The 26,590-nt window shown below is 34.9% G+C and overlaps 1 protein-coding gene across 4 annotated transcripts in view; it reads left to right on the top strand.

Annotated features, from left to right (window-relative positions):
• The window catches only part of mast2 (microtubule associated serine/threonine kinase 2), a 200,990-nt gene that overhangs the window by 50,678 nt on the left and 123,722 nt on the right, over nt 1–26,590 (top strand). For all 4 annotated transcript variants that reach the window (XM_087257530.1, XM_087257529.1, XM_087257528.1 and 1 more), the window contains exons 2-3: nt 4,224–4,368; nt 6,020–6,165. In XM_087257530.1, coding sequence (XP_087113656.1) covers nt 4,224–4,368; nt 6,020–6,165 — 291 coding nt within the window. The remainder of the gene's footprint in view (nt 1–4,223; nt 4,369–6,019; nt 6,166–26,590) is intronic.

Raw genomic sequence — 26,590 nt, 5'->3', positions numbered from 1 at the left:
TGTAGCTGCTTAATTAGGCCCACAACGCTATTTTTAATACTGGTTAAAAAATAGCGTCGTAAGGTGGTACTTGGAGAGACAATTTTTTTCTAAGGTGGTACTTGGTGAAAAAAGTTTGAGAACCACTGATCTATATGATTAAGCTCTGGTGACTGTGGAGGCCATTTGAGTACAGCGAACTCATTTTCATTTTCAAGACACCAGTCTGAGATGATCCATGCTTTATGACATGGTGCGTTATTCTGCTGGAAGTAGCATCAGAAGAGAAATCTCTGCAGATCTTATGCAGGTAGTTATGCATTCAGAAGTTGTCCAAACCTGTCTTGACATTATTTCACATTGTTGTTGCAGATGAAATATAACACTTAAAACATGGTTTAAACATGTTCCATTTGGCTAGATATTAATTAACAGTCATTTAAACAACTTTACCGAATCCTCTCTTGACGTTCGGTCTCCATGTTTGTAGTTTGTTTAAACTGTTTACCCAAATTTGTAGTTCTAAACAAATTCACATCCAACGTGCAATGTATTGTGGACAATATGAGTGGTTAGAGTATGGACGCTTCTACACTTTGAGTTTTTACCGGAAATGGTAAACCATCCGGGAACCTTTGTCTACATGTCTAAATGGATTGAGTTGCTGCAATGTGATTGGCTGATCAGATATAGTTAACGAGCAGTTGAACAGGTATAACCATTAAAGTGGCCAGTAAGTTCATATCTGTGATAGTAAATACTTTGGAGCTTTATTAACGATAAATAGGCTGCCTGCTTAAGATGCCATCTAAATAAAATAGTTTTTTTATATAATAATAAAAATAATAATATTCACATGACATGATTCTTAAGAATTAATAAAAAAAATATAAAACACACTATTTTATTATTTGTTACATTTTTGGTAGAAACAATTATATTGCTGCAGGATTAAAGGAACCACATTTTATAAAAATACATAGAATTATATTAAAAAAATAGCGGTCATTTGTGATCAATTCAATGCATCTTTGCTAAATAATAAAAATATTATTTATAAGAAACAAACGAACAAAAGAACTCTTGACTAGTGTTTTGAAAGCTAGTGTATGATTTGAGTGCGATCGTGAAGCTTGTGTACAAGCAGTTTGTTTTCTTCCTGGTTATTTTTTTGGATATGTCTTCAGTGGTCACTGGTGCATTATTCAGTTTTTTCCCTTTTTAAGTGTGTGCACGCAAGTGACAACGATGACGTTTGTTTGCTTTAAGGCTTTGTGCTTTGGAGGGCTCGTGGTGTGGTTTTATGAGTGGTGTGCGTTTGATACAAACAGGCCTACCAGATGTTTTTGGAATTTCGTGACACCACAGAGAGGATGTGACCAGCACAGGGCACTTGCCAGATTTCCATGGCAACGTCTGTTTCCCATCCTGACGGAGAACACAAGGAGTATGAATGAATCTGCAGGCGTCATGAAAGAAAATTATTTGGCTCCCATTTTGGGTCTGCATTTCTTACCACTTACATTTGATTGTTCTGTTTCCTGTCTGCATCACTTCTGTGTTGATGACAGCTTCACTTTGTTGTTGACATTTTAGTGGCTTGTTAATGTAGTGATGGAAAAATACATGCAAGGAAAGAGCAGTTGCAGGTGTTTTGGCTAGGGATTTTTTAAATGTTGGAATGAGTTACAATTTGATTCTTGATTGAGCTTTTTTTCGTATTGATTTATTCTGCTATTCCAATACAAAAAGTTGTTGGGTGTTTGCATGTTTATTTGTGTGTCAGCTGAAGAACACAGCTTTTATGGAACATTGTGACCCTTTGTGTTCAGCTTGTAGTTTGAACAAAAATGTGTGGAAATAATTATAAGCTAAGACCTGACCACATTCACACTTGTATGGTTCTTGTATGGTTTCACATTATTTTCTGTCTTGGATGTATAAGCAGCTCTGCAGTGTCTTTGCTGCTGTCTGAATTAATATTGATTGGATCAATTGTTAATGCATTAATTGTTAATGCATTAATTTCACAATCACCAGCAATCTAATCTACACAGATCATTGGAGACCTACAAATCAGCCACCAAAAGAACTACAAATCCCGTTTTACCTGATTACACACAAACCTGTTCTGGATCACTGCTGATGACACACACAGACACACAGCTGAAGCTCATCAGTGAATCATTAACTGGATAGTAAAGACACCTCTTTTGGCAACACATATTGTTGAGTCTTGTTTTACCCCGTGTAACCTTACAAAGCATTTTTTTTTGTCTTGCCGTGATAAAATCCTTGTTTTAACCGTTTTGATTGTGGTGGGCAAAGCAAGGCTTTATAAAACACTAAAACAGCAAATGTGTCGAAGCTTCGAAACGTTTCGAAACCCTATTCTACACTGATCCTAGTGGTCATTTTTTAATGTTTTACAGTGGAACAACTTCAGTAAAGAAACAGTTTAGCAAATTGAGGTATTAAACCTCACATTGAGTTGAAGCTTCAAAGAGAGTTCCTGACAAGTATGCTGAGACAATGGGTTCGAATCCAAGGTGATGCAGCTATAGAAGTTTTTAAATGCTCTGTCCTTGTAACGTGATTTGTTTTAACATTGGTCTGACATACGAATAAACACTGTGACCTGGGTGTTTCGGAACATGCTTCGGTGCAGTGTTTTGAGACACTTTGGTCTTCACGATCTTTACACTGTCGAAACATCAGTTTCTTGTCAGCAGTCCTTACGTTTTGATTTTTTGCCGTCTTGCCTGACTTTTTACCTGTATTCTGACCACATATTTTGGATGACCTTTATGCTTCTGTTTGCTCCTGTTTTGACCATTGCCTGTCTGACTACACTTATTATTAAAGAACTGCACGTGTATCCTCACCTTCATTTTCATCGTCTTTACGTTACAATCAACATGACTTGATTATTTTTCTCTTCTCAAGTTTGGGTTTTACAATTGAACAAATGTGTAGAATAATTTGATTATCAGAACTTGATAAGCATGGCTATTGTTTACATTGTAATGATAACAATACTGTTTATTGATACTGGTTATTATCGGTACTGTTATTGATACTGTTATCTATAATTTGATGTAAAAAGACAAAAAAAAATTCAGTTATATTATTAATGTTTAAATTTACAGCAGTTTACCAATACCTGCAATAGGGCTGTGCAACATGACAATATGGCTAGTAAATTTATTCTGATTTTGGCGAATAATCAAGGAACTTTGGTGCCATACCATGGCTACGACAGGCGCAATGATGTTACACATTACCTGAAAATAGTACCCAGCTAACTTCCAATGTGACCATCTGCTGCAAATGGAGCATGTGCCGGTTGTGTTGCATAATTTCATTGCGAATGAGTTTTAAATACGAAAAAAAGCTTTAAATACGAAAATGAGCAAACTCTTTGCTCTTTCTTGAGCGAAATGCTAATAGTCTAATCTGCTTCACTGATTCATGCTAAGTTAAAAATGCTCCCGCCAGACCCGGAGATTGGCTGAATGGATTCAAAAATGGTAAAACTCAACTGTTTATCTTGGGAGTTTTTAAAAAAAGCCTTTTTTTAAAGTGGATTGTTCCTTGAACATTGAAGTATATGGAGATAAAGCAGTGCGGGAGTTATTAGCAGTACCATTTTCCCTGAAGCTTATCAGTAGTCCATTATTGACTGAATTATGGTAAAAAAAAAACTGTTCTCAGTAGTTATCCCTAATAAGCTAGTGTACTTTTTTGCCTCAAGCTTAATGAAGATTAATTTAAAATTGTTAATGTTATTATTTTCCTGAGCTCCAACAAGAGATTTAAAAATGAAGCGAATGTGTTGAACGTTTCATAAACCAAATAAGACTAGCAGCATTCACAGTTGGCCGGATCAATTCAGAATAGTTAGAGAATCACAGTTAATAGATTTATTTTCCTCAGCCCAAGTGTGACAGGAAATCTTCATTTTGCAATGGATTATTTTAGTATTGAATGTGGTGCAGTGCTTCAGCATGAATGGTGACACTGCAGACATTTTATAAATCAATTTTATTTCTTTGAAATTGATTATGTGGACTTATTGGGTGTTACAACCCACACAACCTTCCATCTGTGTCTTCTTCTGTTTGCCTAAATTATATATTCTGAAGTTCGAAAGTCACTTTTGTGGCATTTCTTAAAACAGTTGCATATTATTGTTTGTCCTTGAAAGTAGGAAATAAACTCTTAATCTGCGTGTGTTTAAACAGGAGCTGCCGGCGCCGCCTCCCCTGCTGTTCAGGAAGCTGAGTAACCCAGACCTGTCTCCTGCCGCAGGAAAAACCAAACTGCAGAGGCAGCTCAGTCAGGATGACAGCAGAGGCCGACGCAGCAGCATGGCTGGCATCCTCACTGGTGAGACACTCTGGAGGTTGATTTTAAAGTCACCATGATATCAAAATTTATAGTTTTTATTTTTAGGGAAAATTGCAGTACTTGTATTAAATTATGTGTATTTATATCACCGGTTAAAGGTTTGGGGTCATTAAGATTTTTCAATGTTTTAAAATAAGCTTTTCCTGCTCACCAAAGCTGTGTTTATTTATTCAAAAATATAGTATAAATTGTAATATTGTGAAATGTAATTGCACTATAAATAACTATTTATTTCATCATTTATTCCAGTGATTTTAATAATGAATTTTCAGCTTAATTACTCCAGTCTTCAGTCACATGATTCTTCCAAGATCACTTAATAATAATAATAATAATAATAATAATAATAATAATTATTATTATTATTATTATTATTAATGTTAGTAGTAATAAAAGCAGTAATGACTGGAGTAATAACTTCATTTGAAACTGCATACAATAAGTAGTAAATAAATATTTAATAAATAAGTATTTAACAATTTAACACTTTTTTTTTTACATTTAGTAAATGTTGCCTTGATGAACAGAATAATTTTGTGTGTGTGTGTGTGTGTGTGTGTGTGTGTGTGTGTGTCTGTGTGTGTGTGTGTGTGTGTGTGTGTGTGTGTGTGTGTCTGTGTGTGTGTGTGTGTGTCTGTGTGTGTGTGTGTGTGTATAGAGACAAGGAGAGAGAGAGAAAGAAAGATATCATGTCACTGGAAAAGATCCAGGGAAAGTAAACAAACAAACCTGAAAATGTAATGTGGTTTAGTATGAGTATCGCATTGCAAAGAGTTTGTGTGATCGTATAAATATATATTAAATATAAATATAAGATACAGAACACTGTCATTGTTTTATGTGAGCAGCTCATGATAATCAGTGTCTTGGACCGTTTCAAACTCAAAATCTGCAATTTCTGTGACTTAAATTTTAATAGAATGTGAATTTAAATTTTTTAGAATTAAAAAATGCAGCAAGCATCAAACATCTTTGCAAGCTTCCTTGCATTTCACCCTAAAAACGGAAGCTGTGTTGTTTAACGTTGAAAAAAGCATAAACTAATTTTGTAATTTATTATTCATATTTAAATAATATAATATTATATAAAACAAATATCACTTTAATACTAATACTACTATTAGATACTATTATACTACTATTGCTAATAATAATATGAATAATAATATTACAATTAGAGGTGTTATCACAATTTACAATTTTTTGGCGTTTAAATATTTTATTATTAGCAATTTTAGCTGACATTTACTTGTAAATACACTTTTTTCTATATAATTTAAATTTTAATATTTTCAATTAAATAATTCACAGTTTTAATAGCAAGTAAAAACATATTTGTCAGTTTTTGCAAGCTTTTGGCTTTTAGCAGGTGCATCAATGTTTTATTTTTAGGTCCTGTATACATAATACTTTAAGATGATCAACGTCACAAATGTGCTTGCATGTATTGCTCTGGAAAATTGCTGAATTTTGCTCACACTGTATAAAACATGCAGATTTATACAGATGACATGTGGCTTGGCTTTAATTTGGTTTGTAAATGCAGAATGCAGACACACACACTCATAAATATATGTAAAGAAGTACATACAGACCATGTCGTGACTCTGGCTTGTTCTGTGTGCCGCAGGAAAGCAGCTTCTGCCTCTGTCCAGCAGTATGCATGGAGGAGTGAATCAGCTGGCCTGGCAGCAGCACACAGGGGAGCCCAATAACTTGGTCCGCATGAGGAGTCAGTCCTTTGGCCAGTCTGCCCCGTCTCTCACTGCGGGACTGGTGAGTGCAGTGTCTCTCTGTCCATTTATATTGATTTGTAAGAATGATAGCCTGATGGATCCAGATACGTTTATGTAGCATATTTTTCCCCAATAAGAGCTGTGTGTTACATGTGGCCAAACTTTTAAACATTAGTTCACCTCCCATTTATTTTTGGATCCTGTTTACACCTCTGAACAAGATGTCACACTGACATAACCTTAGGACTGAATGTTCCACAGTTCTGACTGATGATGCGTGACTGGAATACAGCAACAAACAAATGCAAATTCACTTCTTATGAATGATGGAAACTCGCATATTTCCATGTGTGTTGTATTCATCCTGTTTCCCATTGTATATCTAAGCAAATACAATATGATGTGGATGGTTTTATTGTTTAGAGGTGAGGACTTTAAAGAATATAATAAACGTGTGTTAATTTCAGCAGTATAACATTTTCTGATGAAGATGTTTACAGGGAGTTTGAGCTTTCTAAAGCCTAGAGCCATAGCTACATCTGCTGTCCAGGGCTTGTATTACACCATTTAGGGAAAATGCCAAAAGGCATGTCAAATTAAAGGTGCAGTCATTGGAAGATAGCCTGATAGCCCTGAAAGCCTACATTTCACCCTGCAAACTGCCATCCAAATCCATGCCTCACTAATACAATTCGTCATGTAACAGTCACTAAAAAACTTGATAGTACAGTAGTTAGTAATTAAAAACTTGACAAAAAAAAACATGGAAGGTTATTGATGTTTGCTTGCCACTCTCTGTCTGGAGGACATTCTGAAGTTTATCTTAATGTTTGGATGAACCGTTTTGTTTGGACAAACTTTTCTTGGTCCTATACCTTCCACAGAATATATATATATATATATATATATATATATATATATATATATATATATATATATATATATTACCCAAGTTAATGATTGCTGTTAGGATGTGAAGATTTTTTAGAATTTTAACAAGCATAGAAAATGTTTTATGATGCTAAAAGAAATGTTTTATGATGCTAAAAGATAATCACCTATTTCACCTTTAGGTGTTTCAAATGCTAATATAAATGTATAGTTTTATATAATGATTTAATGTAATATTAGACACCTATCCGCCACTTTATTAACTATGCTTGCTAGTACTGTTGGACATCGTTTGCCTTTAAAAAAATAAATCCTCCTAAATTGACAAACTAATAAACACTCAAGTTGTTTGTAACCTTTGTGACTTATTTTTTTCTAAAAAAAGTTGAAAATAAAATGAAAACCGATTGCCTTTAAAACCAAGTGTTACTTGGGTAAATAAAGTGGTTCAGTTGTCCATAGAAAGATAACAGCTGCATTCTATTCTTATTCTGAATTAAGACCCTACATTGGAAAAAAGCTTTCATTCATCCAATAAAAAAAATGTAGGGTAATGATCCACATCTAAATTTGATCACTTGACCCAATGAAAAATAAACAATTTACCTTAATATTTTCTATCTTCATGAGAAGAATTTTATATACCCTAGTACAAAGCATGTTTGTCAGTTAATTAATCTAAACAAGAATATATAGCTTTAATCAAAACAACAAATTTTTTTCAAGTATATTGAACTTCTGTTTAATAGGCATGCACTGGGCTGTGTGATTAACCTTAACATTTTACATTGGTGAAAACAAATATTTCTTAGTTGAGCTCTTCTAAGTCAAAACAATGTTAATTGTGTTATATATTAATTGTTATATAAAAAAGACAAATAATCCTTAACTGAAATGAATGATACATTTTTAATTGGATGAAGTACTACTTGATTTTTTTTCAGTATATATTCTAAATGTTCTTGCAAAAATTGAGACTCATGCTCACCAAAACTGAACAAAAGAAGATTAGAAAGAGTTTGTCTGGTTTGATGTGTGTTTGTGTTCTTAGCTGACAGTAGGTGAACCAGTTTGCTCTTTTTGACAAGATCAACAAAGCATGCTCTTCTGCATCTTTAGTTGTATGGGTCGTTCTTGATTTTTCTCTGTCTGACCATTCTTCGTAGACATCAACAAGATATTTTGGTCCCAACAGAACTTTTCTTTGTGAAAACCAGAGGGCATGCAAATCACAGTAGATCAGCAGTTTATGAAATTCTTATAGCAGCCCATCTGTCATCAAACAGGGGGCCAAATCTATAAATGTCTGACAGGCATTTTAGCTTGCCATGTTTTTTCAACAGATTTGCTCTATACAGCTCATATATTATCTGTAAAGAAATAATCTTTGAATATAATACCTTAAGAGTTCTGTAATTCTCTCATGGATGTTTCTGTCCATCAGGTGGCAGCATTGCATATATTCTGCAAACTCGGAGGCTCTGCCTGACCACTGGTGTAGAACTAAGCATTACAAATCTTGAATGGGTAAAGTGCTACTACACATGTGCGATTATCTCAGCCCTTATGTTTATGGATGAATAATGTACTCACCAATGCAGTGTAGCATGGTGTCCTAATAAAGTGCTAATTAATATGCCAGTGCTTCAGCAGGCCCTCTTTAAAAGGCCTTGTCTGTTGAAAGAGAAGCCATGGACACACTAATTGCTGCTTAGTAGGGTTTATATGCCAGCAAACAGCAGCAGGCTGATATTAACATGGTTCACAATTATTTAAAGTCACAAGGCTTCTTCTTTTAAACCTTGTTCCAGTAAGGATAATATTAAGTTTGATTTGTCTGCAAAAAGTGTATGCGCTAAAATGACTGCATCAACATATCTCCACTCTAAATTTGAATATCTGCTGGTTCGGATCGAATTCATCACCGTTTCGGATGACAAATAATCATTTGATGACAAATTCATAAGTGCACTGAGCAAGCTTCATCGTAAACATGAAATCCATCTTGATGCGGGAGTATATTGAGTTTTTAAAAGGAAATGATTTATTTTGATATCTGCTCCATTTATTTGATTAAAAAAGCAGCTTCTCAGGAAATTGCTAATGGAAATATAACTTACTGATTTTTAAAAAATATATATTTGTATCACTGCATGTGAATGATAAAACTTAGCAAAAAATGTTGGGCCCCACATTATATTAAGTGTCGCTTATACCTGTGAACTTACACGCTTACTAGACATGTAAGTAGTATTTTACTACAGTAAGTACACACATTGGTACGTAGGATTTACTTGTGCAACACTGGTGTAGCTACACACATGTAACAACCCACTAAATAGTATGTGTAAGTTCAAATGTGTAACAGGACATTAATAGCAATATCTTTGATAAACTACCCCTTTAATGTGAATCACTAATGTGATTCTACAATTTACCTTAAAACAACATAAAAACATAAGACATTTGCATAGGCTTAGGTTTTATAAATTACACAGTAATTTGTGACCATTTTAGACTTTGTATTGAGTGGACAGTCCCTGAGGATTTACCTTGTAATTACACTGGTACCACAAGGTAAAACCTCCTAATACAACATTAGATCTGCCATTCTTATTCTAATACAGTGTTTAGAAGTGTATTGTATGCTAACAGGTGTGGAAGTGGAAAAACACCTGCACATGTTGTTGTTACACGATGCACTTATGTAATTCTTGTTACAGATGTGTACTTTTAGTGTTGTTATCAATGTCCTGTTACACATTTGAACTTGCACTAACTATTCAGTGTGTTGTTACATGTGTGTAGTTACACCAGTATTACATAAGTAAATACTATGTACCAGTGTGCACATACAGTGTAGTTACATACCACTTACACATCTAGTTACCATGTAAGTTCACATGTATAAGTAGGCCCTCCCGGAATCTGCACGCGCAGAATTCTGTAGATTTTCCGCAGATTTTTAGCCCATCATTAATTCTGTTTATTTACTTGAGTAAATGTGTGTATATCTATATTTATTCAGTTTTTTAATTCATTTCAGGGATATTATTGACTAATGTGAATATGTTCATCCGATTTATGTACAATGCAGTTTGTAAAGTGTTATTTTCTGTCTTTTACTAGACATATTATATGAAAAACTTGCTTTATTTACCAAAAAAATTAGTCTAATTGGATATGCATTTTAAACATTAAATAAAAGTTAAAAAGATATTTTGTTTATTTCTTATGATGAGGTTTTAATTAAGATACTCCAAAAATAATTCCGCAGAAATCGGCAGACTTTTACTAAAATTTTCCGCAGAACTAGCAAAAAACGTCTGCAAATTCCATCTGGTCCTAGGTATAAGCGACACTTAATATAAAGTGGGACCAAATGTTGTATTTGTCTGTGTTAGTTAATGCATTTACTAACACAAACAAATAATGAACAATCCATTTTTACTCTATTCTTCTTTGTTAACATTAGCTTAATTAAACGCATTCATAATTCTTGGTAACTCTGTGCATTACCTAATGTAACAAGTACAGCAGATTTTATTAATGCATTAGATTAGAAAATGTTGACCTGTGACTAACTAAGAATGATCAATATATGCACATCATTTAGTAGTGTTTGCAAATACATGAACTTTGTAAAGCTGTCACTTCTTATTTTAATACACAAGAGTGTGGTGAAGGAAATGAACTATGGTTGGTTTGTCCTTTAGTCATGTAGTTCCTAATCCTCCGATCCGGGCTGTGAGGTGCCAGGGGAGCTGCTTCTGTGGTGCTTTTATTATGTGAGTTGTGGGAGAGACAGAAGAGAGGATGGAGTGATTTTAAGGGAACCATGCAGGACAGGCAGATGGTGTTTACCTTCCAATAGAGGCATGGAGCTCTGTGTGTGTGTGTGTGTGTGTGTTTTGTACAAGCCCAGTTTTTTCTTCTTTTTGTGTGTGTGTGTGTGTGTGTGTGTGTGTGTGTGTGTGTGTGTGTGTGTGTGTGTGTGTGTGTGTGTGTGTGTGTGTGTGTGATATTTGTGATGTGAACCGTAACTGATTATGTAAAGTAATTCATCTGATCAGTTTTCATAAAAATTATTCTGCCATTGAGATACCCACAAGGAGCTGACAAGGTGCTGGAATTAAATTTGCTCATTGGGCTAAGGGATTAAAACCAAGGACATAAAGCCCAAAGTATATTTTTCACTTTGTTTTCTTGAATCTTATTGCATTTGTACAGTCAAATACACAGCCTTTAATAGCATACTCCATTTGATAGTGAGCATGTTTACAGGGGCTGGACACGTAATTAAAAAACAATGTACATCTTTGTCCACTTTCTGCACGTTTTCTCTCTGAAACACCAAAGCATCAAAAATATTTTGAAACTAGGTTAGAATAATTTTTGGGTAAAAACAAGTAAAGTTTGCTATCTTTGGTTGCCATCTTTATTTTTTATTTTATTTATTTATTTATTTTTCTGACTGTGAAACAATGGTCTGGTGTTGACATCATATAGCAGTACAAAAGTAATTTAAATGTGTGTACCTTATACCAGCTGTTACAAAAAAAGGCAATGTGCTTGTATAGTTTGTACATACCTTTCTGATAGGGATGCTCATAATAGCCAATTACCTGTTATCCGAAAGGGTGCGTTTTTAACCGATTAATGGTATCAATTAAACAATTAATAACATTTTTTTTAACATTTTCTTAAAGTTTGGCTGCATAAATGTGCAACACATATTTGTTAACACACAGGGTGGTAACACGTGCAACCACACATGCCTACAGATGTATTTTGTCAAAGAAGCACAATTAAAGAACGATAGGCCTATTACTGGTCACAGTTTGACACAGACAAGCTGATGTCAAACCAGCTGTAATGCTGATTGCCTCTGTCCTGGATCCACATCATAAACACCTCCGTTTTTTTTTTAACAATTGGAGAAAGAAGCCGCAAAACTTTCTAAAATGTGCTCTGCTTTTTAAACAAGCTCGCCACAAATTGGGTCTGGTTTTTCTCTCCATCAGAGCGGTCTCCGACACCCCTCATAAACACAACAAATAGGCTATAGTTTTGATGATTTAGTGTACAACCATCAAACCAACCTTTTTTCCATTTGGAAAATTACAGTTATCAATAGTTCTTAAAAAATATTCATTTAAAAAAAAAAAAAAAAGCCTACATAGCCTAATCTACAAATCAAACAAAGCCAGTGAATTTCTTAATTTTTTGCATAATAATAACTCCATACCAAACTGAGACTTTCATTTTATAAAACATGGATGCAAATTAATGCAATATCATATATAAACAACAAAATTCTTCCATGCTATAGTAGTCTATACTTTACAAAAAGTCAACAAATGAGCCTTTCATCACACGTTGTGCACGCATGAACCACAAGTGAGATAAAGAAAATAAAAGCACACAAGCTTCTAAGCTAAAATCAGAAGCTCAAAACATAAACTTTAAACTAAAATGTTGACAGAGGTTTGTGATATAAGAGTTACAGCAGAGCATTAATTAAAAGCATATTTTCTGTGGAGCGATCGATTTGTGGGAGCCTGCTATTTTTTTTTGACGGGGAAAAAAAACAAAACATGATTGTTTAAAAGGATTCAGTTTGTGTTTTTGTTTTGTAATCTACGTAATTGTTTTGTAATCTACTAGATTTTGCTATAAAAAAGAGGACTTCAGAAATGCAGTTTCCTTTTTTTGCTGTTAAGTTTTTCATTTTTAGTAAATGTTCATGGAATTTTTTATAATCACATTTAAAAAAAATGTGTCTTGTTTTTAGGGATTAGACTGCATATTGTTGTCTTTTCATTATTCACTATTCATATCTTTCAAATGCACACATTCATGGAAGCAAAAGGTTGTTTTGCTTTCACCCTTTGGTGTTCACTGTAAAGTGAGATGACAGAGAGACTGGAATAAGTGAACAGTGGCATTACCATACTGATATATTTGCATTTTATTTGCATATAGACGGATGGGTGAGGCACTGTAGGTGATATTATGATTCAGACCTTTTGTTTCTTTTTTTGTGTTTTAGTTATGTTAATATGCCCAAATATTTAACTGATGTAACATCTGGTCCACTATAAAAATCTAAAATTGTATTTTATGAGTAAAAGAAATGAAGATAAAGCAGTTTAAGTGTCTTTTAAGTAAACCAGGCTTAAATTATGCAGCGCTTGTATATTTTAATTGTTGATTTGTTTTTCCCTCCCAGGGAATCTGGTCTTCAGTGTGGTTAATGGAGCTTTTATAAGCAGTCAGAGGCCTGCATAAGTAGCTGCTGCAGCACACAAAGTCAATCTTTTGTCAATTAAATTTTTTAAAGTGAAAGTGAAATATGTTTACATCGCTCTCTTCTGTACTTGATCGATTATTTTTAGTGGTTTGAATTTGAAAACTTTTAACCCAGAGGCGATCAGGTTTTAAAACAGATGCAAAGAAGACAAAGAAAAACAAAAGACCATAACTCTTATCATCGAGGTCACAAACAACCTACTGTAAGTGAGCAACTATGTACAGGATTAAAAATTCAAAAGGCAAATATGAATAATTACTTGAAAGACCTCCACTGCGCTGCCAACCAACCCAAGGTGACGACACTCGTGGCAGTGGTAGAGGCTGTTGGGATCTGTCTTTTTATTTTTCTTCTGTTAGCTTTGTTCCCACAGTATTTACTCTCTCTGCTTGTTTTCTTTATCTGCATCTGACAGTTGTTTTTGCTCTTTGCTATGCACCTTCTGGTTCTATGTTCAGACTTTCAATCTGATGTTCCTGGCATTTGGCCCCAGATCCTGATCGTGATGTATGACGCAAAATTATGAAAGTAAATGTCTCGGTTTACCTAGAGGGGAAAAAATGCCTTTAATGCTCTTAAAAGTTTGATTCTAAATCTCACCAGTGCTGTTTGCAATGCATAATTTTAGCATGTCTTGCAGGCAGTAAGAATAAATATCATTTTTATGCATAAGCTAGCGTTGACAGCTCAACCTATCATTTAAAGGCATCAAGCAAGATGCGATTACAATTTTTTTTAATACTAAACATCTAATCAGTCAGGCTTATTTCGTGTTTTATAAAAGTTGTTCAGCTTTTAAACTAAAACTGTTAATGAGAAAAAAAGGAATGAATGAATTATGAAAAATGTATTACCAGTCTCTTAACAGCCCCAGGAAATTAAAATAAAAATTTTAGATGTTAGTGTCAGGATTGTTTGTTTTTAGGATAGGTATAAGCTTGTGTGCACCAAAACGATGACAAAATTCATGTTTAGAAAAGATAAAACTGTTGTAAACATGTAAAGCTTGTAGTTTGTCTCTTCTGCCTAAATGGATCAACGGTTTTATTCACCTTCTCTTGTTTCGGGTGAGATTAAGTTAAACATTGAAGAAAAATGCACATATCAAAGCACTTCACTGTACCTTTAAAGGCAAACTATTTCCTTTGGCGGCCATCTTTGTCATGCATTTTTGTGAAATTTGGAAAATTTAAACTTTCCAAAGCTTTAAAATAAGCTGACATTACATTTCATATTTGATATCATAATTTTTATCAAAATAAATATCACAAAAATACTGAATACAGAAAACGAAACATGTGTTGCAGACAGTGATATAGGCTATTTTATTTATAGGGCAGGTTTATTCCACCATAAATTTTGTTAATTTTTTTTCCATTCATAAGTATTACGAGTCTCTAGTCAACCATGATTTAGACTGATATTTACCATTTTGGTGTATTTAGGCCCCGTTTATACTAACACGTCTTAGTTTTAAAATGGCATTTAAGAATAAAAACGATCCGCATCAACACTGGTGTTTCTTATTTCATTTATTGTTTAGATGTAAAACAGCGTTGCCAGGGGGATGCGAATGACTTTATGAAGTACATTGTTCCCTTTGAAGATTTAGCCGACGTGTTTAAATGATGACCCGGGAGTTTGATTTTCATATAAAACTTGTTCAAAGTTCAAAACTTAAAAGGAAAGGATGCATGACTGAACTTTGTGCACTTAATAGTGAGAAAAAGCCCCAATCAGATAGGCGAATGTCTTCAGCCATGCTTTTGTTTTCAGATGTCTCAATTGTCCCCCTGACATTTGCATTTTAAAATAAAAATGGCCTCTTCAGTGTTTTCAAAATGCTCCATTTTTGGGGCTCGAAAACTTCGACGTAGTGTTTATGGAAGGGGTAACCATTTCAAAACTTATGCGTTTTAAATCTAAAGCATATTAGTGTAAACATGGCCTAAGAAACTGTCTGAATAAAGATGAAAACTATAGTATGTTTACACTATGCCAAACATAAACTTTTTATAGTTAAGGTAATCGCAGCAGTTGTTCTTTGTTATTCAAGTTGGTTTTCTTTAAATTAAATTGTGTAATTATTCTAAATTGGAATCAGCCATAAAAATGTATATTTAAAACTTAAAAATTTAAATATTTAAAAATAACTTTTGATGACTATTGCAAACAACACTGTAAATCCCAAAACATATATGAAACTTATACAAAATACTGAAATCTTCAGGATTCTATCTGTAATGCAGAAAATCCCTAAAGAAAAACTGCACAAGAGAAAGCACACAGTCCTCATCGTCCTTGTCACTGCAGGGAGTGATGCTGACTCATTCTTTCTTATTAAGGTTAAGCATTCAGCTAGCAGCAAAGAGAGAGGGATATAGGAAGAGGAATCATGCATCTAAAACAGTTACTTTTCTCCTCACTGCCCTCAATAACTTCACCTGTCGAGCCAGCAGGACACATCCATAATTCATCTCCAAAAGTATACTGGATGTATCCGGTCTCGCCTTGGGTCAGAAACTGAGGATAGCTACACTTAGCCTATATCCTGAAGAAAGTATTGAGGCTAGAGCAGGGTTACAGCATTTCCCTCAAAGAGATATAGCAGTCAGAAGAGAAGTCCTAAAAGTGTCCTGTCTGTGTCTTATGTAAGAGAGGATGTCCTGAGCGTGCTTAACCTGCATTACTATTACATTCTGGAAAGTTACATGTTATCAGTTTATCAACATTTTCTGAATGTTGGATGCTGAGTACTGCTTTACACATTTTTAATTACAAGCTTTTATAGATTGTTATAGCTACAATAGTTTTGTTCCTGGTGTTCTTGATTCAGCTCTTTAGTAGAAAACATTTTTGATGTAAAAGACAATATTTATTCCAAAGAGGCACATTAAACTTGTGTACAAACTGGATTATCGAATAAAACATTTAATAGTTGAAAAGTTTAGTTTAAAGCTTTATTAATCCCCTTTGGGTAATTCATTCAGACATGGTGGTGCTTAACATAACAAGAATGACTCATAAACACAATAAACACCGACACTTAACATCAAGTACACAAACAAAAACTGACAAGAAAAAAAAATTATAATAAAATAAAATGATAATAATAATTCATCGATCAATTACATTTATTATATAACGGAATTGCTTCATGGGTAAAAATACATTTATCATGGTTTGTGGAACATCTTATTGTCCTTAAACGTTGCCCAAGGGGCATCTACTCAAAATATTTGTTTAATAATGTGTGCTCTCTCCTATTATTTTATGTGACATCTTCAAAACCTGCTGTTCATACGTTTCAAATGAAGAAGCGTTTCCAATCCATCCAATATTAGAGAGAACAAAATCATCACTTCTTTATATACTGGCTCTAAATGTCTAAAATACAAATGGAATTGGCAGTTAAGGAGAAGTCACTGTGGGCCTCTTTCTTATATATTAAATGACTTGCACCTCGGAAGATGAAGATGAAACTTAGTGAAGGGAGACACTCAAGACCCTTCTGAAGGTAATAATACCAAAGCACTTCGATGATAGACTTTTTCTAAGAGATTTTAGAATGACCAACACAACATTTCAGATATTGTTCACATTATTTTCTAGGGGTGTATTCGCATTAGGATTTCCGCACAGTGCGCCGGCATGTTTGATTCCCATTTCCCGGTTGTTTGACAAGTGTGAGTGCTACGCCCAGGCATGGTTCAGTTGTCCAGCTCTGACCTGAGAAGAGTATAAACAGAGGTCGGAGACAGCTCCAAGTGGGTGGGACTTGAGCTCCAAGTGGGCTGTACAATCCTGTACAAACCTGTTGTGTTTTAATGACATCTACACCTACCACTTAACCCAGCCCACTTGTGGCCTAAGTCCCTCCCACTTGGAGGTCATCCAGCCTAGTTGAAATAAAATCCCTCCCACTTGAAAGTCTCCGGGCTGCAGCGATACCTACTTGTCTGGCCCGGTTGGAAGAGGTGTGCCAGAGCACGTTTCATTTGGGCTTTGGTGTGGTACGCTTGTAGTGTGAGTGCAAAGCTTGCCGGAATGCGAAACTGAAGACCCGACATCACTTTTAAGGGACTATTTCTTATAGATAATTAATATTCTTACTTTTTAATGAACGCAAACTTTCATAGTTTATTAAAGATAGTGGCGACCTTCAGCAAACTTCCAAATACATGCAGCACAATGACTTTCTTGAGCGTCAAAGAGGTGGATATGTTTTGCAAAAGATTTGATTGTGTCTCACTGCATATAAAGCAATTTCCGTTGTGGTGACGCAGTGGCGCAGTAGGTAGCCCTGTCGCCTCACAGCAAGAAGGTCTCTGGGTCGCTGGTTCGATCCTCGGCTTAGTTGGTGTTTCTTTGTGGAGTTTGCATGGGTTTCCTCCGGGTGCTCCGGTTTTTCCCACAGTCCGAAGACATGTGGTGCAGGTGAATTGGGTTGGCTAAGTTGTCCGTAGTGTATGAGTGTGTGTATCTGTGTGTGTGTATCTCCCCCATAGATGGGTTTGTGGCTGCTTTGTAAAAATGTGCTGGATAAGTTGGTGGTTCATTCCACTGTGGCGACCCCGGATTAATAAAGGGAACAAGCCGACAAGAAAATGAATGAATAAATTTCCATTGTACACACCAGGAGGTCTTCTCGTCGCATCATTGATGATTTAAGCGTGCTCAGGCTCAGAAGGCAAAAAATGCAGTTTGAGTGCGGGCTGAGGGGCGGATGGGAGGGAGCACAATCGCTCATGGTCACAGTTTAAGAAAGCTGTGCCTTGTATGAGTACACCCTAAAACAAGAGCATTCTGGAATTTATTAATTAATTGTGTTTCAATAATAAATGATAATTAAAAAAAGTGTGCCTTAATTATTTCATATTTGTTTAATTATTTCATCTTGGCATTTCCGGTAAACCTTTTTTAAGCAATATTCCAAAATGTGCATAAAAGGTGAACAGGAACAAAGCTACTGATTTATTATTAATGTATTTTGTGTCTCTCAAAAAGCATTTGTCCTTATTTGTCATCATACTCTTATGAAATCTTATTCTTATCTACTTTAAAAAGGCACAAGAACAGATTCTTCATTAATTTCTAATCTCCTCTTCCTTCTCACTGTCTGTGCTGTCATCACCTCCTCCTGCTGTATTTTTCCCTTTAACATGTTCTTATGCTCATTTGTCAAAGCTGTGACCTTTTAAAACTCAAACCGAGGAAGAATTCAAAATTTAATTGGACAGAATATCAGTTCTTTAGCTAAACTGACCGCTTCAGACCTTGCAATTATAAGCTGGCTCTGAATACATGGTTAGCCATTAAAATTCATATTTACAAATGCAAGCTTATAAGTCTATTATGAGTAAATAGAGTTATTTATGTTTTTTTGTTGAAAATTGTAGGCACTTGATTGAGATTGGTTATACCGGCTGCTTTTTGATCCAAATTGAGTAAATTACCCAGGTCTCCACAGGACTCGCCACAGCCCTTTTGTCTTTCTTCCTCCCCACAGTGAGATTCTGGTTGACTGAGTCCAGATAGCAATTAAGATGCATATGAAAAATTAAACGTGTCTGCTTGAGATCAGCGCACATTTGGAGCGCAGAATCAATAAACACAGCACAACATTACTTTTGGCTTCTGGCAACTCGTTTTCCAAAAATAATTGTCTGAAGAGGTTTTCGCTTGGTTTTTGCAAGCTCTCTTGTTCCTGTATGGCTTATTCTCAGGTTTCTTCCTTAAGGACTGTGAGCTCCAGTGCTGCTGGAGGACTTAAACGAGTCACATTCTTGAAGGAAATCCTCCTTCTTTGTGTTTTGAGCAGAGCAGGAGTGCAAGACACTTTGATGGTTTGTGCTGTGAATTTTCTTCAGGTACCTTATTAACAATATGGGGATTATATATTTCATGCTCTTTGCTCCTTTTTCCATGGCCTGGGTATTACTGACAGACTCTGAGATTGACAGGTGCAAATAATAGTACATAAAATGTTTTTGTGTGAAATCCCAGTGTTATGCAGTTCTTAAACATGTCTTGAAGGGTAAAAGATGGAGAGTAAAACTGTTTTTAACAAATAGGTTTTCTGTTGTTTTAGCTTGATATCCAGAGACAGATTTCCTGTCTTTCATACCAGCAATGAGGATTAATAATGATTAGAAATATATATTTAAAAACTGAATGTTCTTCATAGTGTTACAAGACTTGAGGGGTTTTTCCACTGCATACGACACAGTTTGCTTTGGTATGGCTCACTTTTAGTGGCTTTTTATCGGTGTTCTGTACCTAGTACCTGGTATTTTTTGTTTATTTTTTGGTAACACCTTGAGTGAGGCTACAAGTAAGCCATGCCATTACCATAATGTTGTATACACGCCACTAATCACTGATTGGTCTGAAATTATGTCAATAATAGTGTCATTGGATTTGCAACATGAAACTACAAACCTGCTAAATTAAAATAGTCTGCGGCAATTACTACTGTAATGTTGTTTACACACCTAAACTGTTTTTATACCATCGCAAAAACAAGACACTTGAAATGGCAGCATCATGGTCCATAGAAGAGGTCTAGACATTCCTCTCTTTGGTAACACAGTGCACCCAAACACTGCAGTGCTTTTTACTTCATAAGCTTGCATCAGAGCTGCAGCAATGGTTTGTCTGTTTGTCATCCTTTGAGAAAACCGTTGATGGATACCTAGTTACAGAAATACGGCAGGAGAGCGCGAACTCAAAGCACATTGAACATACTAAAGGAATCCACGCGCTTGTCAATTCGGGTAGAATAACAACACATGTGAAAATGATTCTCGTGACTAGCAGCAGCAGTAGGAGACTACATAAAAAAGGATGTAAGGATGTTGCCAGTGTGGCTTTTTAATTTCTTTTCTTGTGCATCCTAGCCACTAGTTCCCCATCTGAAATGTTTGTTTTTTTTAGCATAGGGGCTCATGTAGTCATCCAACTTCACAATTTGTAATGTTGCAATATTTATTTGAATAATGATGGATAGTTCCTTTATTTAAAAGCTCAGATTTGATTATTATAATGTGTTTTGTTAAAAGAGTTTGAGGTTTACTGTATCATTATTATTTACACCCTAAAGTTTGCTTTGATTGTTCATTTACCCTTTACCATTGCACACACTTTGTAACATTTTATTTACTTATCAAGTTTAAGAGTCTCTTTAACACTTATGTTTATTTTATTATAAAAAGATCAGATATATTGTTTAAATATTTTTGTTTTTGTTATTAACTGTTTGGCTTCGTAATGTTTGTAAATTAAAATAAAGCGGTAAAATACTAATATTTCTAAATGTATTGTTAAAAAATATTCAATAATTATTGATACCGAATGATATGAAACAAGAGAATTTATTTTGCAATATCGCCCAGCCCTATACTGAACTTTAGTGGAAATGCAAAACTGATGCAAGCCGAGCTGTACCAAACCGTACCGTACAGCTCAGTGGACAAGCAACTTTTGTTACTTTCGTGACACTTCGTGGTGGACTTCAATGGGGTTTTGTAAACAAAAATCTTTTTAGTTGAGAATAGGAGAGTTTTTTGATCGACGCAGTGGTGCAGTAGGTAGTGCTGTCGTTTCACAGCAAGAGGGTCGCAGGGTCGCTGGTTCGAGCCTCGGCTCAGTTGGCGTTTCTGTGTGGAGTTTGCATGTTCTCCCTGCGCTCGAGTGGGTTTCCGCTGGGTGCTCCGGTTTCCCCCAAAGACATGCGGTAAACGTGACTTGGGTATAGGCTAAATTGTCCATAGTGTATGAATGTGTGTGTGTGTGTGTGTGTGAATAAGTGTGTGTGGATGTTTCCCAGAGATGGGTTGCGGCTGGAAAGGCATCCGTTGTGTAAAAGCGTGATGGATAAGTTGGCAGTTCATTCCGCTGTGGCAACCCCAGATTAATAAAGGGACTAAGCCGACAAGAAAATGAATTAATGAATAAGAGTTTTTAAAAAAAAATCCCAAATTTTTACCCGTTTTTTGTTTTTTTGTTTTTTTTGTTTAAGGAAATAATGTGAAACAATAATAACAATAATAAAGTGTTATTTTGCCATTTAAACCCCATGACAGCCCTATCAGTTGACATACCACTTTATTCTCATCCTCCCAATGTGGCTGTGGTTCCATGTCAGCCGAAATATCACACTCTCTTTATTTCATCTCAGACAAGGGTTTAGGTCTTCAGCTGTCTTGTTTTAAAAGTGAAAGTAGCTCTCCTTCCTCTCAAGTGGCTAAACAAGCTCTATGAGTCAGTCTTTCATAGAATGTTCTTTTTCCTTCTCTCCACTATTGTCATCATACATTTGCTTTTGTTTTTGCCTCTATTACAACCTTGTTCCTTCATGCATTTTAAGTATGAAGCTCAATTAGTGCGTGATTCAATTAAAACAAGTGTTATATAAAGTGTTTATGAACTCTAATAGCATGCTTGATATGTTTTTGGTGAGAGCTTGATTTGAAATGCATTAGCTGGTGCTCAGGGAGGGAGTTTAATTGCTGTCAGCGGTGGACTGTATTTGTGCCTTAAGGCAAGATGCGATGTCTGTTTCAGCTCACCTGCTGATCTCTCAACCCATCTGTTCAAGGATCTGTGTGTTTACTACATGGACAATGTGTCATAGCATGCACACAGTTTGCACTCTTGTAATAAAGGGCTTGAGTATATGGTGTGTGTGTGTGTGTGTGTGTGTCTGGTTTCGAGGTATGCAGCTGGCTTTTAAATTTTCAAATTTAAATATATATATATACATGCATCTGTTAGCATTTGTTAAATAGGCACATTGCCTTAGAGGGTGGTTTCTTGCACAAAGCAGATGATGTCGGCAGATGATTGTCTGTGCCTTAGGCTTTTGCTTGTCTGAGTTTTGCTAACCTTGGTTGGCTGGGTGAATGATATTGCTGTACATGTATTGTATTTTGAACGTGTGCATCTTTGTTGTTGTTTTATTTTTGCTGATACTGTGTTTATGCTTCATTTTTACAAACAGTGTTTGCACATTTATTGAGCAGGTAGGAGTTTAAAGCGTATAGTCTAATATATTTATGACTGGATATTTTATATATTATTCATTCATACATTCATTTTCTTTTTGGCTCAGTCTCTTCATTAATCTGGAGTCGCCACAGCAGAATGAACCGCCAACTTATTCAGCATATGTTTTACGCAGCGGATGCTCTTCCAGCTGCAACCCATTACAGGGAAACACCCATACACTCTCATTCACACCCATAAACCACGGACAATTTAGCTTTCCTAATTCACCTATACCTTGGGCCGCACGGAATCTGCGCGCTCAGAATTCTGCAGATTTTCCGCAGAATTCCGCAGATTTCTGCAGATTTTTAGCCCATCATTAATTCTGTTTATTTACTTGAGTAAATGTGTGTTGATATAAATTTATTCAGTTTTTAAATTAATTACAGTAATATTATTGACTTGTATGAAAATGTTAATCTGATTTATGTGCAATAGTTTTTAAAGCATTATTTTCTGTCTTTTAGTAGAGATATTATATGAGAGACTTGCTTTGTTTACTGAATGAAGTAAATCTAATTGGATTTGCATTTTAAACATTAAATAAAAGTTAAAAAGATATATATATTTTTTCACATATTAAGGTTTTAGTTATGATACTCCCAAAATCATTCTGCAGAAATCCTCAGATACCACATGTTTTTTGGGAAACCAGAGTACCCAGAGGAAACCCATGCAAACTCGGGGAGAACATGCAAACTCCACGCAGAAATGCCAACTGACCCAGCCGAGGCTCGAATCAGCAACCTTGCTGTGAGGCGATTGTTCTACCCACTGTGCCACTATGATGCCTTTATATATATATATATATATATATACATACATATATATATATATATATATATATATATATATATATATATATATATATATATATATATATTTATTTATTTATATATATATATATATATATATATATATATATATATATATATATATATATATATATATATATATATATATATATATATATATATACAAACATACAAACATATATTACAATTTGCCAGTTTTTCACAGACATAATAAAAAATACAAAAGGTCTGCATACCGGAGATGTCCAAAGAAGGGCCCGCTGGCCAAAGTTGACCCATTAAAAGCTTTGATTTAGATTGATTATTGATGGAGAGCCTTGGGCCGGATGCCTTTAACACAGCTTTCATAACTTCTAATTTAAAATAATATTTTTTATCGTAACCTCTTTTGATTTATTGCTGAGCTACAAAAAAGCAAACTGAAATTAAATACTTCAATTTAATGTAAATTACTCAGATTTTTAAAGATAAAAATAATGTCACTCGATGAGTAGAGGACTATGCAGAAGACATCGGCGAGCAAATCAAGGCAAAAACTAGGGTAATTCTGTTATAAATTAGATTGTTTTGTTTTTACTGTAATAATTAATAAAGGGACTAAACCAAAAAGAAAATGAATGAATGAATGAATATCTTATGTTATATCTGCTGAAGGAACATCCACTTTATAATGTAATTATTTATTATATGTGTGGGTGATGTTGTGTCACAACAGATGCATTGGGGACTGATATTAGAAGTCTTAAAAGTGAAAGCAACTATTTATACTTCGAACATGTATTGTGGTGATTTGACATACATTCTATTGACTAACTAAACTTTATAAATGAGATGAAATCATTTTATAATTACACAGAAATCAAGTGAAAGCTCTTTAAAAAAAAAGAAAAAAAATAGTTGATTAATCATATTACGTACTAAACATAATTTTGTGTGAAATAAATAAGTAAAAAGATAAACACAACACACAAATACAAAATGGCAGTAAAATCTAAATTGTACTTTTATGTAGCTAATTTGAAATCAAATGTCCCTCCTCTTATTACTCTTGTCGCAAAAAACACACTAAACATTGAACCTTAGTCTAAGAATTTTCCAATGATATGAATTGTCAAAATTCATTGGAAAAAAGACAAACAGTCTTTGATAAAAAGTTTTGAACCTTCTGTAAATGTATAGTGTTGGGAAAAGGAATTTATTTTAAAAATAATTTTTGTCTTTTAAATATTTTTGTCGTTTTGTTTTCATTTAACAATTTTATTTGTATTGCTTAAGGTCATATACATGAACCAAACTTCTTGAGTGGGATATGCCTTGCATACTAATGAAGTATTTTTGCAGAAGTAGATGAAGCTGATATAAATGCAAAGGCCTGATTGTCTAAAATTAACTTCCTATGAGCAGAGATGGGCTGAAAATGAACACACAATATTTACAGTGTAATTCTTGTGTTTTTGATGTTGTGCAGAGAATTAGTAGAAAAAGTGAAAGTATGTATGAGTGCGTCCAATGGAGAACTAGAGAATGATAGTAAAAAGTGTATCTAAAAGACTGTCAGTCATTCTGTCAGAGGGACAGTGACTGCAGAAACGGATGGAAAAACAATTATTCAATCTTAACATTTTTATGAAGACTACAGCTATTAAAAGGGCTGTGTGCATGCTTATTTTTCAGAAGTTCCTTTAATGATTTTATCACTTTAAGCCAGTCTTGTATCAGCATATACAGTTTGTCTTTCTCCTGCATGTCATTCGTCTTTGTTTGTTGGCTGGCTGTGCTCCGGCATCAGGTGCCTATTTGAGGTCAACTCTACCTGAATGCCATCTCACTCATAGATAAGATCTATTTCTTCAGCCAACACTGCCATGGATAAAAGCCACGTGAGGTTGCCTTGGAAACTGTCAGTGCCGTTATGAATGTTGTCTCTTTGTAAATTGATTCACATTTCCATTTTTTTTCCTCTTTGCTCTTTGTGTCACTCTCAGTTACAATCAGTTGCAGGATTTGAGGGTGAAGAAGGCTTATTTATTTATTTAAAGTGATTGAAACCTGTGCACGTCTGGGCACATCCACCCTTGACTTTATATCAGAATTTGCATTTACAGAGTTCTAGGTAGTTTCATCAAGTGGGTTTTTATTTGCAGGTCTATTGAAAAATAACTGAAAACAAGAAGACAGACTGGCTGTGACTATTCAATAAATTCGAGTTGCCTTGATCAGAATGTTAATGATGCTGATAATACAACAGAATGTTTCTTTCTGCAATTACTGAAATATTAGCTCTTCCACTATTTAAATGATCTCAAAACAGAGCTGGAAGACTTCAATTCATGCTCATTGCATTACATTTTGCATTCAAATATTTAAACATTTCTAAATCTAGAAACATTTACCTGAAATACAAAATTATAGATTAAGCTTTTTTTTTTTGAGAGATCTTTTAATGAAACTAGAATATATACACTCAACGGCCACTTTATTAGGTACACCTGTCCAACTACTCGTTAATGCAAATTTCTTATCAGCCCATCACATGGCAGCAACTTAATGCATTTAGGCTTTTAGACATAGTCAAGATGATCTGCTGCAGTTCAAACCTGGCATCAGACTGGAGAAAAGGGTGATTTAAGTGACTTTGAATGTGGCATGGCTTTGAGACACTGCTGATCTACTGGGATTTTCATGCACAACCATCTCTTGGGTTTACAGAGAATGGTCCGAAAAAGAGAAAATATCCAGCGAGCTGCAGTTCTGTGGGTGCAAATGCCATGTTGATGCTAGAGGTCAGAGGAGAATGGCCAGACTGGTTTGAGTTGATAGAAAGGCAACAGTAACTCAATTAACCACTCGTTACAACCAAGGTATGCAGAAGAGCATCTCTAAACTCACAAACCTTGAGGAGGATGGGCTACAGCAGCAGAGAACAGCTAAGCTAAGAACAGGAAACTGAGGCTACAATTTGCACAGGCTGACCAAAATTGGACAATCGAAGACTGGAAAAATGTTGCCTGCTCTGATGAATCTTGATTTCTGCTGTGACATTCGGATGTCAGGGTCAGATTTAGGCATCAACAGCATGAAAGCATGGATCCATCCTGCCTTGTATCAAGGCTGATGGTGGTGGTGTAATGGTGTGGGGGAGTATTGACCACGGTGTATCCATCTTCCATCTACTTTATTGTATTACTTTGTGCATCTGAAGGTAATATAATATAGAATAAAATGCCTTTTTATTTACTGTCATAATACCTTCAGATGCTAATGTAATACAATAAAATACAATACAGTGATATGCTTTTGTGATTATTATAGAAGACAAAAGGCCAGTATCTAAGCATTCTGCTGACCCGTTTATTTCAGCTGACACCCTCATTCATTATTCATTATGGTTCCTGGAG

Source organism: Danio rerio, chromosome 6 (assembly GCF_052040795.2).
Source record: "Danio rerio strain M-AB ecotype USA chromosome 6, GRCz13ab, whole genome shotgun sequence".
NCBI classification, from domain to species: Eukaryota; Metazoa; Chordata; class Actinopteri; order Cypriniformes; family Danionidae; genus Danio; species Danio rerio.
This window is presented reverse-complemented; position numbering and strand designations above follow the sequence as displayed.